At 43.4% G+C, this 13011-nt stretch overlaps 1 protein-coding gene across 2 annotated transcripts in view; it reads right to left on the bottom strand.

The window, feature by feature from the left end:
- Window positions 1-12645, bottom strand: part of LOC143172768 (alpha-2,8-sialyltransferase 8E) — a 48669-nt gene extending 36024 nt beyond the window's left edge. For both annotated transcript variants that reach the window (XM_076362519.1, XM_076362520.1), the window contains exon 1: window positions 12056-12645. In XM_076362519.1, coding sequence (XP_076218634.1) covers window positions 12056-12186 — 131 coding nt within the window. In that variant the 5' untranslated portion in view covers window positions 12187-12645. The remainder of the gene's footprint in view (window positions 1-12055) is intronic.
- Window positions 12646-13011: the final 366 nt, after the last annotated feature.

Raw genomic sequence — 13011 nt, 5'->3', positions numbered from 1 at the left:
AATGGCAGAAAGGGGGATCTAATTGAGGTACAAAAATATCTAACAAGGGCAGGCAAGGGTCTGGGTGTGACACTTCTGCATGGTAAGGACGAAGTACAAAGTTGTGAGCTGAGCTTAGGGTCAGGAGCAAGCTAAGTGCCCGACCCTGAACCAGACAGGAAAAGGGGACCACACAGCGCTCTTCTTCCAACGAACAGGTACTCAAGAGGTTAACAACACATAGACTTAGATATACACAAAACACACCACTGAAGAAACATTACACAACTCGTAGGACTGTGTGTCTCACTGTGAATCTGCAAGACTGAGACCAAGCTGCTGCACTGCATTTTCTGGAGTGATGGTACAATAAACCTCCTCCTCCTAGTAAGAACAACTCCCATGAATAATGGTTTGTAGCATTAGGACTGAGTAGAAATCAAGGACGAGACATTTAAAAACACTGACCTGAATTAATTCTGTTCCTAACAAGATTACTGAGAGTTCTACCATTGATTGCAATCAACCTTGAGTTGGGAGATTTCAATTTTAAAAATACAAAATTTTCTAATCCTCTCAGTTGTGAGTCGTAAGTGTTCACACAAGCTGTCTGGCCAAATTTGCAAACAGCCTGAGAAAATAGAACAGAGACATGAACGGCTCCATCAGTACATTTCTTTGGCATATTAAGGTAGTCAAATTCTAACACGTTCCCTCTCAGCACTAACTACCTTTTAACAGGTAAACAAAGAAGAGGTAAATTAAGCTTCTGTGAATCAGAATTGCAATAGAAAAGCACCTGCAGGATGGGAACACAGAAAAGGAAGAGGAAAAGCAGCAGAACAAAGAGGGTAAGGAAAGATTAAAAGAAGGGAAGGAAAGCAGAGGAAATGACTTAGACATAGAGGTCTCCTATGTAATTTAGACAGTTCATGTCAAAGGGTTTAAAGAAAAAGAAAAGCTAATTTTAGGCCTGGGATCATTATCCATGATTACCAATGGTGGAACTCCACCATTTGCTCAATTTGCCCTAATGTTATTTCCTTCTAAAATTAGTACGTTTCCCCAGTGTGTGGTGCTGATGATGACAAGGGAAGACTTTATAAAAGATGTAATAACCAGAAACACTCTTAGTGCAGAGATGCTATGTTTTGCCCATTCACTGTGAGCAAATTTCTCATCAAGGTTTATGGACGTCATTAATCACGGGACTTACCCCTAACAAATAAGAGTATGAGCAATGTTGTGCCTTGCGTTAGAAAAACTCCATTAAGTTGGATGTCTCAGCAATAAAGACCTTGAGCTTCAGGTAAGTGTCAAAGCATATTTTGATCCTAATTGGTAACTGTAAATGTTGAATCAGTATGTGGTCAAATAAACACCGGCGTAATGTAAGAATAGCAGGAGGGGGTGAAAAAACCAGAAAATTAACAAAGCAGCAGCAATTCTGAAGGGTTTGTCAAGACCGGCTGTCAAGAAGCAGCAGGAAGCAAAGCAAAAAGCCTGTTGCCGCAATCCAAACAAGAAACAACTCCTGCACAAGCAGAAGTTTTAATAGCAGAGGATGCCAAACAATTATGAGGTTTTTGAACGATAAGGTGAGAATGAACAAGTGGATAGATTCCAGCAAGAAGCTTCGTATCTGTGCTGCCGTCACACTGAGATCCCACCTCAGGGGTGTCTCATTACCTTTCTAAAGTGCGAAGGCAAGGTGAAAATTCAGCTCAGACAAGAAGGCAAGGCTTTTAAAAGGGAGCTATTCTACTGCTAATAAATGGAGAAGACCCAAAAGACTTTAAGCACAGCTGGCGGTCCTGTCTGGGCTCTAACCAGAGAGCAGGCCATGACCATGAACGCAGCAGAATTTTTTCAGGAGAGATCTACATGCTTTCAAGGCATAAGAGCAGTTTGCTGCAAGTGGCTGAGTAACAGAGTGATCAGCACCTACGGGTAACAAGGACTGAGTGGCAACAGGGACATCATGCAGGTGGTGCGAGCAGAGGGCATGGAAGAGCACCTGCCACTCCAGTGCCAACCCATTCCCCAAAAAACACCAGCTCATCTCATTTAATCGCAGCCAGTAGGCTATTTCCACTCATCTTTCAAGGTGACAGCTACCACTACCCCCATCCTGCATCTACCAGAGGCAGACTAAACCCAAAAGCAAGCAAAAACAGACAGAAACCAATGTCATTTTATATTGGTGAAGCTAAGCCAAAATCTGACTCAGCTTGCTGGCCTACCACAGATGGTCAAGCAAGGGGAAGCAGAGGAGTCTGTAGACTCCTTCTTTGAAGGCGCGAAAGGAAGATACAAATGTCCCCAAGAGCAAGGCAAATTACTTCATTTTCTTTCTGAGGTCCCTCTCTTATTTGTCTTCACTTTTCCTGCTCTTTCTTTCTAGCAGTTCTCATATTCCTTCTCTATATGGATTCTCCCTAGCAAAGAGGCCATTAGGAGGTGACAGCAAGCCCAGCTTTTGTGACTCCAGCTCCTGTTTAAGTTATAAGCTAATAGTATATACATTAATTCTGTATACATCATTAAAAATTTTATAATCATATTTCTACAGGCCTGGTCATGGTGCTGCACTACACTGTTACAAACTACCCAAACACAGAAGCCATATACAGTCCCTGCCCTGACAAACAGACAGTCCAGGCTATGTATAGGCTTCCCAAAGTCAGTGGAAAATCACTTACTTTCACTGTACCTCAGTTTCCCTGTTTCATAATTCTTGTGCCCTTGAGAGGAGGAACTAAGACTTCAGTGTTAAATGATCACGCTACTCTCTTTGAAAATGGAAAGTGATGCCCCTAGCCTACTAACAGGGATGCCACAGAGGTATAGGGAAGTCAGATGGTTAATCTTGCTGAAGTTCCTTCTTTCTGCAAAATAAGGCAAATACGACTCACTGTGTCCACAGGGTGTATGGAAAATAAAACAAAAACAGTGGTATGCATGAATGACCTGCAGATGAGAGTGATTGAAAGCACTCACTAAACTGGATCAGAGAGTAAGAGGCGGTTGGGTAAGAAAGGGGAATATCAGGAAGTCTCCCATGTGACAGACTGCTGCACAAATGAAGACAAGCATAGGAGCCCACAGAGATAACAATAAGAGGAGTTTTGGAGAAAAAACAAGGATCCAGGTTTTTTTCATGCAGGCCAGAAACAGCAAGTTTATTTACACTGCACTTGAAAAGACATCAGAGGGGCTTGAAAGGGGTAAAGCATCCCCTAGGTAACAATGAGATGCTGAGATCAAACCCAACCCAGCAGAGTCAAGACAGACTAGCTTCTGTGTCCAAAAACTCCCCTTTCCTGACAAAAGGGACAGACTCAGTCCCTGAAGACAATGAAGTTAGATGACAAGAGAAAGGCAAATGCTTACTTGAATAATTTAATATCACCTCAAACACTCCAATCCATTTTGAAATAAATATTCAAGGCACAGCAATCTAGAAAGACACAGCACAGATGAAAGAAAGAAACGTAAATCTGCCTGTAGCAGTCCAGGTCCAATTCACCTGTGCTATAATGCCAGAAAAATACCACACGTGCATCGGCCTCTTTCAGTGGAGAGTCCATGGGCATAACCCTACCAGGTACAGCACAAAGAAATAAAACATTTCTGGGGCCAAGTCGTGTACTTGAGCAGGATGCTCTCCTTCTTATGTGAGTCCATACTAAAACTCAGGTTTGCATTCAGTGGAAGCAGAGCTGAATCTGACCAGTCCAGTTTAGAAAAATACTTATTTCTCCAGTAAAATTAGCAAAATGCAAGTTTTAGTCTGGATACATACACATACCTACTTCTGCTCATTGCATTAAGAGACCAATCTTTGCCCTAATGACCTATGGCTTTGCAAGTTGACTGACAGTGGGTGACTGCTGAGCTGATTGCTTGCTATCTTATTGGGAGAAAACCCTTAGAAAAGGCTTTGAAAATGTATGAAAGTATGTGGGAGAGCAGGAATGGTATATTCACAACAAAAGGAAGAAATGAAATAATATGGGTCCCAGGAAAAGCAAAATATGGATGGAGGATGTGGGAAATGGGCACGTCTGGTTACACCACACGCTTGGCCATACAGTATTATAGCAGGGACAAGCTTGGCTCTACACATTAAAGGGAAATTGTAGTAATAAAGTGGTGGAGGAGTATATTTTGACTAGCACAAAGAGCAAAATTGGAAACATGGGTGGGAAGCTTCTGGATTATAACCACTATTATACAGAAAAAAGGTTTTGTTTCATGTAGCACATTTCACATTTGGGTTAAACCTTGTATCAGATATTCACATGCAACGTCTAAAAAACCTGATCTAAAATCACTTCCCAAGAAAGATAAAATAGACTCAACACCAACATTCAACTAGTCTGCTTAAACGGGACAAAGTGTTGACTAGGACATCAAGGTCATCAAAGGATGCCTTTCAAAACAATACAATCTTTCCTTTTCTCATCTGTGGCTGGAAGATAAACATCCAAGGAGTAATAGATAATCTGTATCAATTCTATTTGTAATAATTATTCATAATTAAAATATTATTATTTGTAATAATTAGGCGCAGCACAAGGCCCACAACAGAATGAATTGACATTGAGGCAGGTTGTGAACTTTTCAAGAAAAAAGGCCAATCAAGCCTCAAGCACAGAGGCTCACAGGAAATCCCAAGTATTTTAAGATACCAGCAAATTCTGACATTTGAGACAGTAGCTCAGTGCAAAGATACTTGACGCAGCATGGGTACCACAAGCAATCTCATCATAGCATTAGAGATCTGAGTGAGCTAATTGCTTTGCATCTCATGTTTCCAAAACTAATATATTTAGCACCAGGTCAAGTGTCCCTACACTGCACTATATTCTTCTGTGTAATCATACACACAGAGTCCCAATTGCACCGAGGACTCATGCTGAAGACAATGAGCAAAATGCCATTTAGAGTCAATGTCTCTGTATGCAGTATCAGCCACGGGAGTAGGCAATATTCCCTCTCTCCACGCATAGAAGTGGAGGGCGCAATCTCCTCCTACCATTTGTGCAAGCCCTCCAAACTGTTGACTGCCCAAGATTTTCAGCTGGGACTGTGAAAAGCCTAGCCTTGGTTATATTTGTTCTTATGGAAAGTGAGATGAAACCATCAGTGACAGAGATTGCTTTTAAGGTTTTCATCATGAGAACTAAAGCGTAAAACTAACTAAATAAAGAGGACATGGAAGGACAGTGACTATCTGTGGGGCTGATGAAAAAGCAAAATGGATGCAAGCAACGGGAGGCCAAGGATGCCTCAAAGAAATGAGAGGTTAAGTCCGCAGTTTGCCTGAGGGAGGCATGGACTGCTGAGCAATGAATACACTTGAATTAAAAAATGAGAAATGAAATTAAAAAGCAATCAAGGGTAAGAATGAGGCACAGCAAAAGTAAGAAAATACAAAGCTTTACACAGCGATTATGTCTGAACCAAATTCAGCAAGTGTAAGAACGATCAGGAAGCTCCAATGAGGTCAAAAATAAAAGACAATTACCAGGAGGTCTGCAACACTGGCCACAGAGGTCAGCGGTCACGGATGTGATCGCTCACAGCTGGGGTTGTGGGGGACATGGGTGTAGCCCCACTCACAACAAGAAGACTGGCTTCTGGATTTGGCTGTCTACAAACATAGATAAGACTGAACTTTGTACCTGCCCATACATGTAGAGGGCATGCAGCTAATTTTTTCAAAACGACATAAAACATGTTGATGGCAGATTATAACAGAGATGTTTTTGAAAGAAATGCCACAGGGTTTAAACCACTTTGGATGAAAGGGCTTTGATTCACAGCTGTTGAATGCTGGGCGTTGGCAAAACTCAACCATTACTTTGTCATACAGAGGCAACAGATCTGTGTAAAGTGCAGAAAGCGGAGTCAGCCTAGATATTCAGCCAAATATTCAAAAAGAGCTGTTTGCATGGACAGAAGTAGGCCTAGATCCCCACAGAACAAAGTTAGAGACTGAAGCAAGCTGCTACTGGGTATTACATGAATTAGGATTTAATTGTCTCTGTACTAATCAGCGAGGGTAATGGCCACCTTTTGGCTGGTAAACGGGACACCTATAATTCACCACTCCAGGGCAAGAAGCTTCTGAAGAGCTCCTACAGCCCAACATGATTCAAACCCTAGGCAAACCAACGACTCCTGTGCAGGGTGGACTTGTGGGAATTGGATTAGGGACTGCCGGGTGGCCACAGCCACAGCGAAAGGGGCAAGCGTCTGTAGGTCACTCTGTAGTGACTCACATCGCCCAGGGTTTGAGCTCAGGAAGGACCGTGGTGTAACACACCGGGGAATGACACACTCAGAATAATGCAATTTGCACATGTAAAATATTGAAATAACTGACTTCCATTACCTTAATTTACTGTCATCTGGGAAATGGAGAAGGACTGGCAATTCACAGACTAGATCAGCAAGTGTTTTTGCCATCTTAACAGCAGAGGTGCAACTCAGCAATGCTAGAAATAAAGCAAGTCTAGAGGGAGCAGGGATTCAAACCCTGCCTGTTTTCTACACCAGAGCCATAGAGAGCACTGCCAGGGAGCTCACGAGAGGAAATAACATACCTTCATGCTCTGGTACTAAAACTTCAGCCACTTGATGCTTTCCTTTAAAAGCAAATGAAAGTTATGAGTCAGAAAACAACTCCAAGTAGCAGAAGGTAAGAATTTGGCTTTGGGACACTTTTCACAATAAAAGTCTCTGTTGCAGCCTGTGATGGAGCTGTGATTGTTTGCAAAGTTTTGCAGAGCTTTAATTCACATGCCACGTGCTTGTGAGCTCTCCCCTTTTATTTGATGTGGGGAGACAGGAGCATTACATAAAGCAACCAACAGCAGCAATGAGAAAGGGAATGGGATGACCAGCGGGGGATGACTTTGCAGGCAGCTGAGTTAATCTACCAGCTGCCTGTCTGTTCTGCCCCCTCCATCCCATTGCCATCTCTCCCCCAGCACAGGCTCCAGTGCTCCTCTGACCTGTCGGGGAGCTGGTTCAGCTCCTTGTCTTTGCAAGGTTAGTTAGGCACGATGGGGATGCCAGCTCCCCAGTTCCCATCCCCTTGAAATGCACTTGGGAATACCCTGTAGCAAGAACAGCATGGCTGGATTCTCAGCTTCTCCTATTATGCTAGACTAGATCTGGTCACTTTAAGGTGATGGCCATATGCCATATATACACATATTGGTGTATATAGCTTCAAGACTTTGCTGTCTCCTGAAGTTTCCAGTGCTCTTCTCCTCTGAAGAAAACCGACCGAAACCAAGACCTGCTCTGCAGCCCCATCAGGGATTCAGCAAGGTGACTCACGGGTCGCATGTCATTTCGCTGGGATAATATTTCACTCTGGTTAGAAATGGAGGGGGCACAGAGCTGTGTGTTGAGAGATGACTCACTAGGTGACCTTCAGCTTACGTCTCTTGGGAAAAATATTTAAATGGAAAGAGACTTTTAACACTGGAATAGATGGTCTTAGGTTACGGTTAACATCTTCACAGGGTGTTATGAACAGGCCAGAGGAGCACATGCCAGGTATGGGGCAGGAGCTCTCAACTGACATGAGCTGGCTGTAGTTCCTCAAGAGCCCAGCCTAGGACAAAATACAACTCAGGCCACATGCAGCCTCTGTACCCACATCACAACTACTGCTGTCGCTGGTATAAGTAAGATATGATCTTGTTTTATAGCATGGTACAGACTAAAAGATCTCTCAAGGTGTAGTCTAGGTTTATTCTCTGTGAGTTTATTCCTTATTTGCCCATGCTGTGCAAAAAATGATCATAAGCTATCTTTCTTATGCGGGTAAGGAAAGGGGTAAAGATGTCTGGGGATTGATTTGCAACTGTTGGATAAAAGCTGCTTCAGAAATACCAAAATGGTGGTATAACCTCAAGTCTGATATTAATTATAGGGTACACACACATAGGAGTGATGTTTTATTCTCATTTAAGAGATGTAAAGCTTTCAAATAATGCAGGCTGCCTGCATGGGAAGGTTTGCTGTTTCCTGCTGTGTGATTCTCTGAGTTATTGTAGTGCCCGCTCTGACAGACCCCAGGGTAATCTTTGTTTAAAGCCTTTAATAGCTTTGAAAATGTGTTCTCCTCACTCGGCTGAAAAAAAACAAAAGTTTTAAAGGAGCAGATTCCCTTCTTCAGCTGACTCTCACCCTGTGCAGAAATCAGGCTGTTAAAAGAACAGTATTTAGTGAATTCCCTGTCAATAGAATATTGGTATATAGCAAAGTATTGCTCTGATATTTTTCCCTTGCCAAAGCAGGCAAGGACCGTCCTATTGATCTCTCCTATGCTACAGGTTGGGAGATGAAGACAGGGACCGTTTCAACATTTTTTACTGTACTGGCAGTTTCCTGATGTAATCCAGGATTATTCCCTGCTGGCCAAACAAAAGCTCACAAAAAAAGGCCAGCCCTCAGCTGAGCATCTGATTCAAAAGAAAATTCAGCTGAAAGCCGAACATTGGAAAGATGAGTCAATACAAAAGCAAGCAGCAGCTCTGGATTTAAGCAGAAGTCCACAGCGTTTAACCTACTTTAGCAGATCAATGCAGTGGATTTTTAATCATCACATTAATCCTAAAATAAAAATAATCACCCCAGAGATCCGTATTAAAGTCCCTTAATTATATCTCATTTCATCATCCTTTTTACTCAGGATCAGAAGCTACAGAGACCAGAGTTTCCCGATGTCATTTTCCAGCTTGCAGTTTAACTCTCTCGTTAGGACTTTAGCTGCTACTACGGGGATGAGGCACTGGCCTTGCTGAGAGCACCCACATCCATCCCACTTGGGGGAAAACTGAAAAAGGGAAAAAAAAGGTGGGCAGGATTCTGCTTTCCAGTGACACGGTACAAAACAACAGGGGAAGGAGCAGAGAACATTATATGGTGGGTGAAAATTGTGTGAATACCTAGAAATTCAATCTCTATATTCTCCCCTTCTTCCAGCAATGCCAGGAACTCATTAATATCTCATTAAGGGGAAAGAGAGGACTTGACCAGAGGCTGGGCCCCTTATCAAATTTCACCGAGCAGAGTTTATTTCCTGGAGCATGCTCTCCCGCCTGCAGTCCTGCCATCCCCACAGCCAGGCTTTGGGAGCATGGCCGTGAGCAAACGCAGGACCACGAGCCTCCATGGCACCCTCCATGGAGAGCTTCAGGCGGGTTTTTATGGCAATAAAACCAGCCCATTCCCTGCTTGTAAGGGCAAGTGGCATGGCACAGCTTACAGCCATAGAGCTAACTTTCCCATCTTTCTCCCAGAAAAGGGTGCCTTTGTCCACACCACTTATTGGGACCAGTCTCTAGTCTATGCTGTCCCCTGCGTTGTGCCCAAGCTGCTTGTTTTAGGTCAGATTCCCCCTGCCTTGCTGGCCTTTACCCATTTCCACCATCTTCTTGCAGAGACAAACGCTAGCCCTGTGTTATATTTAGGCTTAAAAGCATTGTACATTTACTGGAATAGTACTTTAGGGCAATTTTCAGGTTTCTCTAAATACACTAGGGAATTTTTTCCCACTGCCTTGGGAAGAGGCCCAGAGGCCTGTTACTGTTGCAGATGTTGGGATGCAAGCAAAGGCTATCATAAAACAAGCAGTATGTTGAATCCTAGTGAGTAAATAAATGGCTTTAGGTTTAGGCAGCGTCCCCAGGCTCCAGCTTGGCAAGCGGCACCAAAGCTATAAATATCCCACTTCCCCTCTGCAAGGATGCTCTCCAAAACCACCAGCTCCACCGTGGTCCCTGGAGGTGCAAGCTGTAACGTGTCCAAGGAACCTCACAGCCGGCATCAGCTTCTAACAGGGGACTTAACACCGGAGGTTTGTGAAAGAAAAGACTAATTAAAGGTTACAGCTACCCCTGCACGGAGCGGACTGGCAATCAAACTGCCCGGGAATGGTCACCATAACATACTACAGGGCATGAGAGTGAGAGAGGGAAAGAAAAAGTGAAAAAGTACCTTCATGATAATATTATGGTAACGATGTAAGCTAAATCACCTTTCTATCATTAATAACTGACAGCCTGAGACTGCCACATCCTGCTTTTTTATTTCCATGAAAGATGGGAACTACCACTTCCCAGCAGAAAGGAGTCAAAGTGCTTTTTCTCTGCACTGAGTCGGGGGGAACCCTCTTTGAGACTCTTTCATGTGATAAAAAAAAAAGGAAAAGAAACAAATCATTACAAGCTGGAATAAAAAAATTAAATAAACAGTATTTTCTAGTCAAAGTGTCAAAACGTACGCACATCTCCCTGCTTGAGCCCCTTTGATGGCAGAGTGCTCAGAATCAGACTTTCTCCTAGCAAGCCTGGGAATTGGACATCACCCTTTTTTGCATTCCCTGCAGCCCGCTGATGACAGGAGAGGCTCCCTGGGCACGAGGCAGGACAGAGACTGGCCACAGACATCACTCAGTGGAAGAGTTTTAGTTGCATCTTCTCACCATTTTATCTTTACTTTGCTATTTTTCATTTCAATCTATACTTTGGATTTACTTTTCATTGCTGTAATCCTGTTGCAGTCATTTCAAGTTAGAAAAGCAAGTATTGGTAGGGCTGCAAGGCCTCTAGCACAAATAGGAGAAACTGAGAAAATAAGGCAAGATGAGACCTGAACTGGTCATAAAGTCATCCTCTCAACACCAAGGCAGCTCGGTACTACCCTTGTCTACCTAACAGGTTCCTGAAGCCCCCAAAGATGGAGATTTTATACCTCTTCAGGTAGCCTTATTCTTTAAAAGTTTCCCTTCACAGTTAAAGCCAAATTTTTCCTGCTGCAACTTAAGCCCATGACTTCTTGTCACCTCGTGAGTCTTCACAGGGATGTGTTTATTACCTTCCTCTTGGCAGAAATAGTCTGGGTGTGTCAAGACAGTTGTCATATCTCCCCTCAATTTTCTCCAAGCCAAACACAGGTGTTCTACACCTCTGCTTATTCTTGCTGCTTTCCTTTGGCTCCTTCCAACTGAGTCACATCTTGCTGGAAATGAGGTGCCCAAAACCAGACAGAGTCCCCCAGCCAAGGCCTCACTGCTAAGCAAGGCACACAAATTGCTCTGTGGATAAACTACAACACTCCTGTCTATACGTATTAATATTATGCTTGCTGTTCCCCCCCAGCAAGAAACATTTGCTGATTTGTCAACATTTTGCTTGCTCTTGGCACAAGGCAAACAACCACATGAGTTGCAAACCAGGAAAGAACCAAACCATTGATCTCTTCTGGCAAAATGCAGCTAAATTCCAATAAAAAATTCCACAGCAGCTGCCTACACTACTGAAACCCACTTACCTCAAAGCATGTAAGAGAAATATTCCCCTTTATAAAATCATACAAGCTGTAACACCTCAAACTAGATTTAAGCAAAATAAACTCTGCATGGGTCAAGGTTAAACACTTGAAGATCCCCACTGGTGTTTGCTGTAAAAAAGAGAAGTACCATTTTCAGATCAAGGACTGATGTGCTCTACAACAAAGCAGTCTCAGCAGTAATTCATGAGAATACAGCAGTGAAAAAATAAAGTGCTCTCTCTGTTATTTGGAACACTAATATAGCCACTTTGATTTTAGGAATTGCATCGGCATGTTTGTTTCTAAACACATTAAAGTTTAGGCAACGAGCATGCTGCCTTAATTCAACCTCTCAAGCTATTTCAGCTGGAACTTACATAGGGTGAAAAGCCTATCTGGCAGGGTCTGACCGGGGCAAATGCTCAGATGGTACAAGTCAGTCTAGCTTAAGTAAGACCCAGATTTTTACAACAGCTGAGGACTAGAACACAATCTAAGAAACACACAAATTGTTATATTCTGCCTAACATTCTCCTTTATTAATAATCTAACAGACATTACAGATGCCGGATGCATCTTCCCAGATTGACAAGAGATTAATATTGTCAGCACACCACCAAGAAGTGGTTTGAACCGGTATAATGGTATGGCTGGATCTCTGTCTCCATTCAGCCCCATCAGACAACTTTTCCTGTTCCCTCAAATCCCCCCTTACCTTTTGAGATAGTTTCTCCCATAGAGGATCTGCTGCAGCAAGGTGACCACGGCAAAGGCGCAGATGAATATGAAGAACAAAGTTCTGTTTCCCAGCAAATCCCTGCTTGACGAAGGGTCAGTGTATCCCATCCTTACGAAAAGCCACTGAAGCTCTGCTGGGTAAAATTCAGTTCATTGTCACCTTCATGCCCTTTTTGCTGGGAAGCGGAGGGGAACGCTCGCTGGCTTTTCTCTGAGCAATCCAAGGACAAGGTATTCCATTGTTCGGCCCTGCTGCCCCTTCCTTGCCCCTTTTGGATGTTAGCTCCAGGATTGTGTGCAATGGCTTGCTTCCACGGTAAAGTTTCCAGGAGATTCAGACGTGGGTAACATCTAAAATCATCTCTCAGAGCTCTTTCAGCGCAGGCAGCCTGTGCTGTGCAAGAAGCATTCTGTTCCCTCTAAGCCTCTCTTGAAAACCCGCTGCTAGCAATTATCTACTTCAATCCCATTTTCATATTCCAGATGGGGGAAGCTGCAAATAAACCAGAAAACTGCAGCCAATGGCAAACACAGGGCTCCGGCAACCCGCGTTGGAAACACATAGTCGTCAGCTCTTCTTTGCTTCTGCTCAGTGATTCCAACGAAATGTGCTTGCAAGAAGACGTGACTGGGGTGTGCTATTATTGAACAAGCATGTAACAATCATGAGGATTTCATTCAGTCCCCTGCAAAAAACAACAGCAGCAATCTGGTCAGACTAGCAGGAAAGCTGCATTTTGTGTAGCAGCGTGCCGTCCGTACCGTGCCTTTGGTACCGTAGCATTTGCATGCAGAATGCAGTGCCTTTAGTCATAGACCACTCACTATTTGGGCTCCTATATTTCCCCTGGTTATTCCTCCAGAGTAAGCATAAGCAAGGTCACTGTGCATCTCTTCAAGGACAGAGCTCTCGGTTCCTGCATGCTGATTTAT

The sequence above is a fragment of the Aptenodytes patagonicus genome, chromosome Z, assembly GCF_965638725.1.
Source record: "Aptenodytes patagonicus chromosome Z, bAptPat1.pri.cur, whole genome shotgun sequence".
Taxonomy (NCBI): domain Eukaryota; kingdom Metazoa; phylum Chordata; class Aves; order Sphenisciformes; family Spheniscidae; genus Aptenodytes; species Aptenodytes patagonicus.
This window is presented reverse-complemented; position numbering and strand designations above follow the sequence as displayed.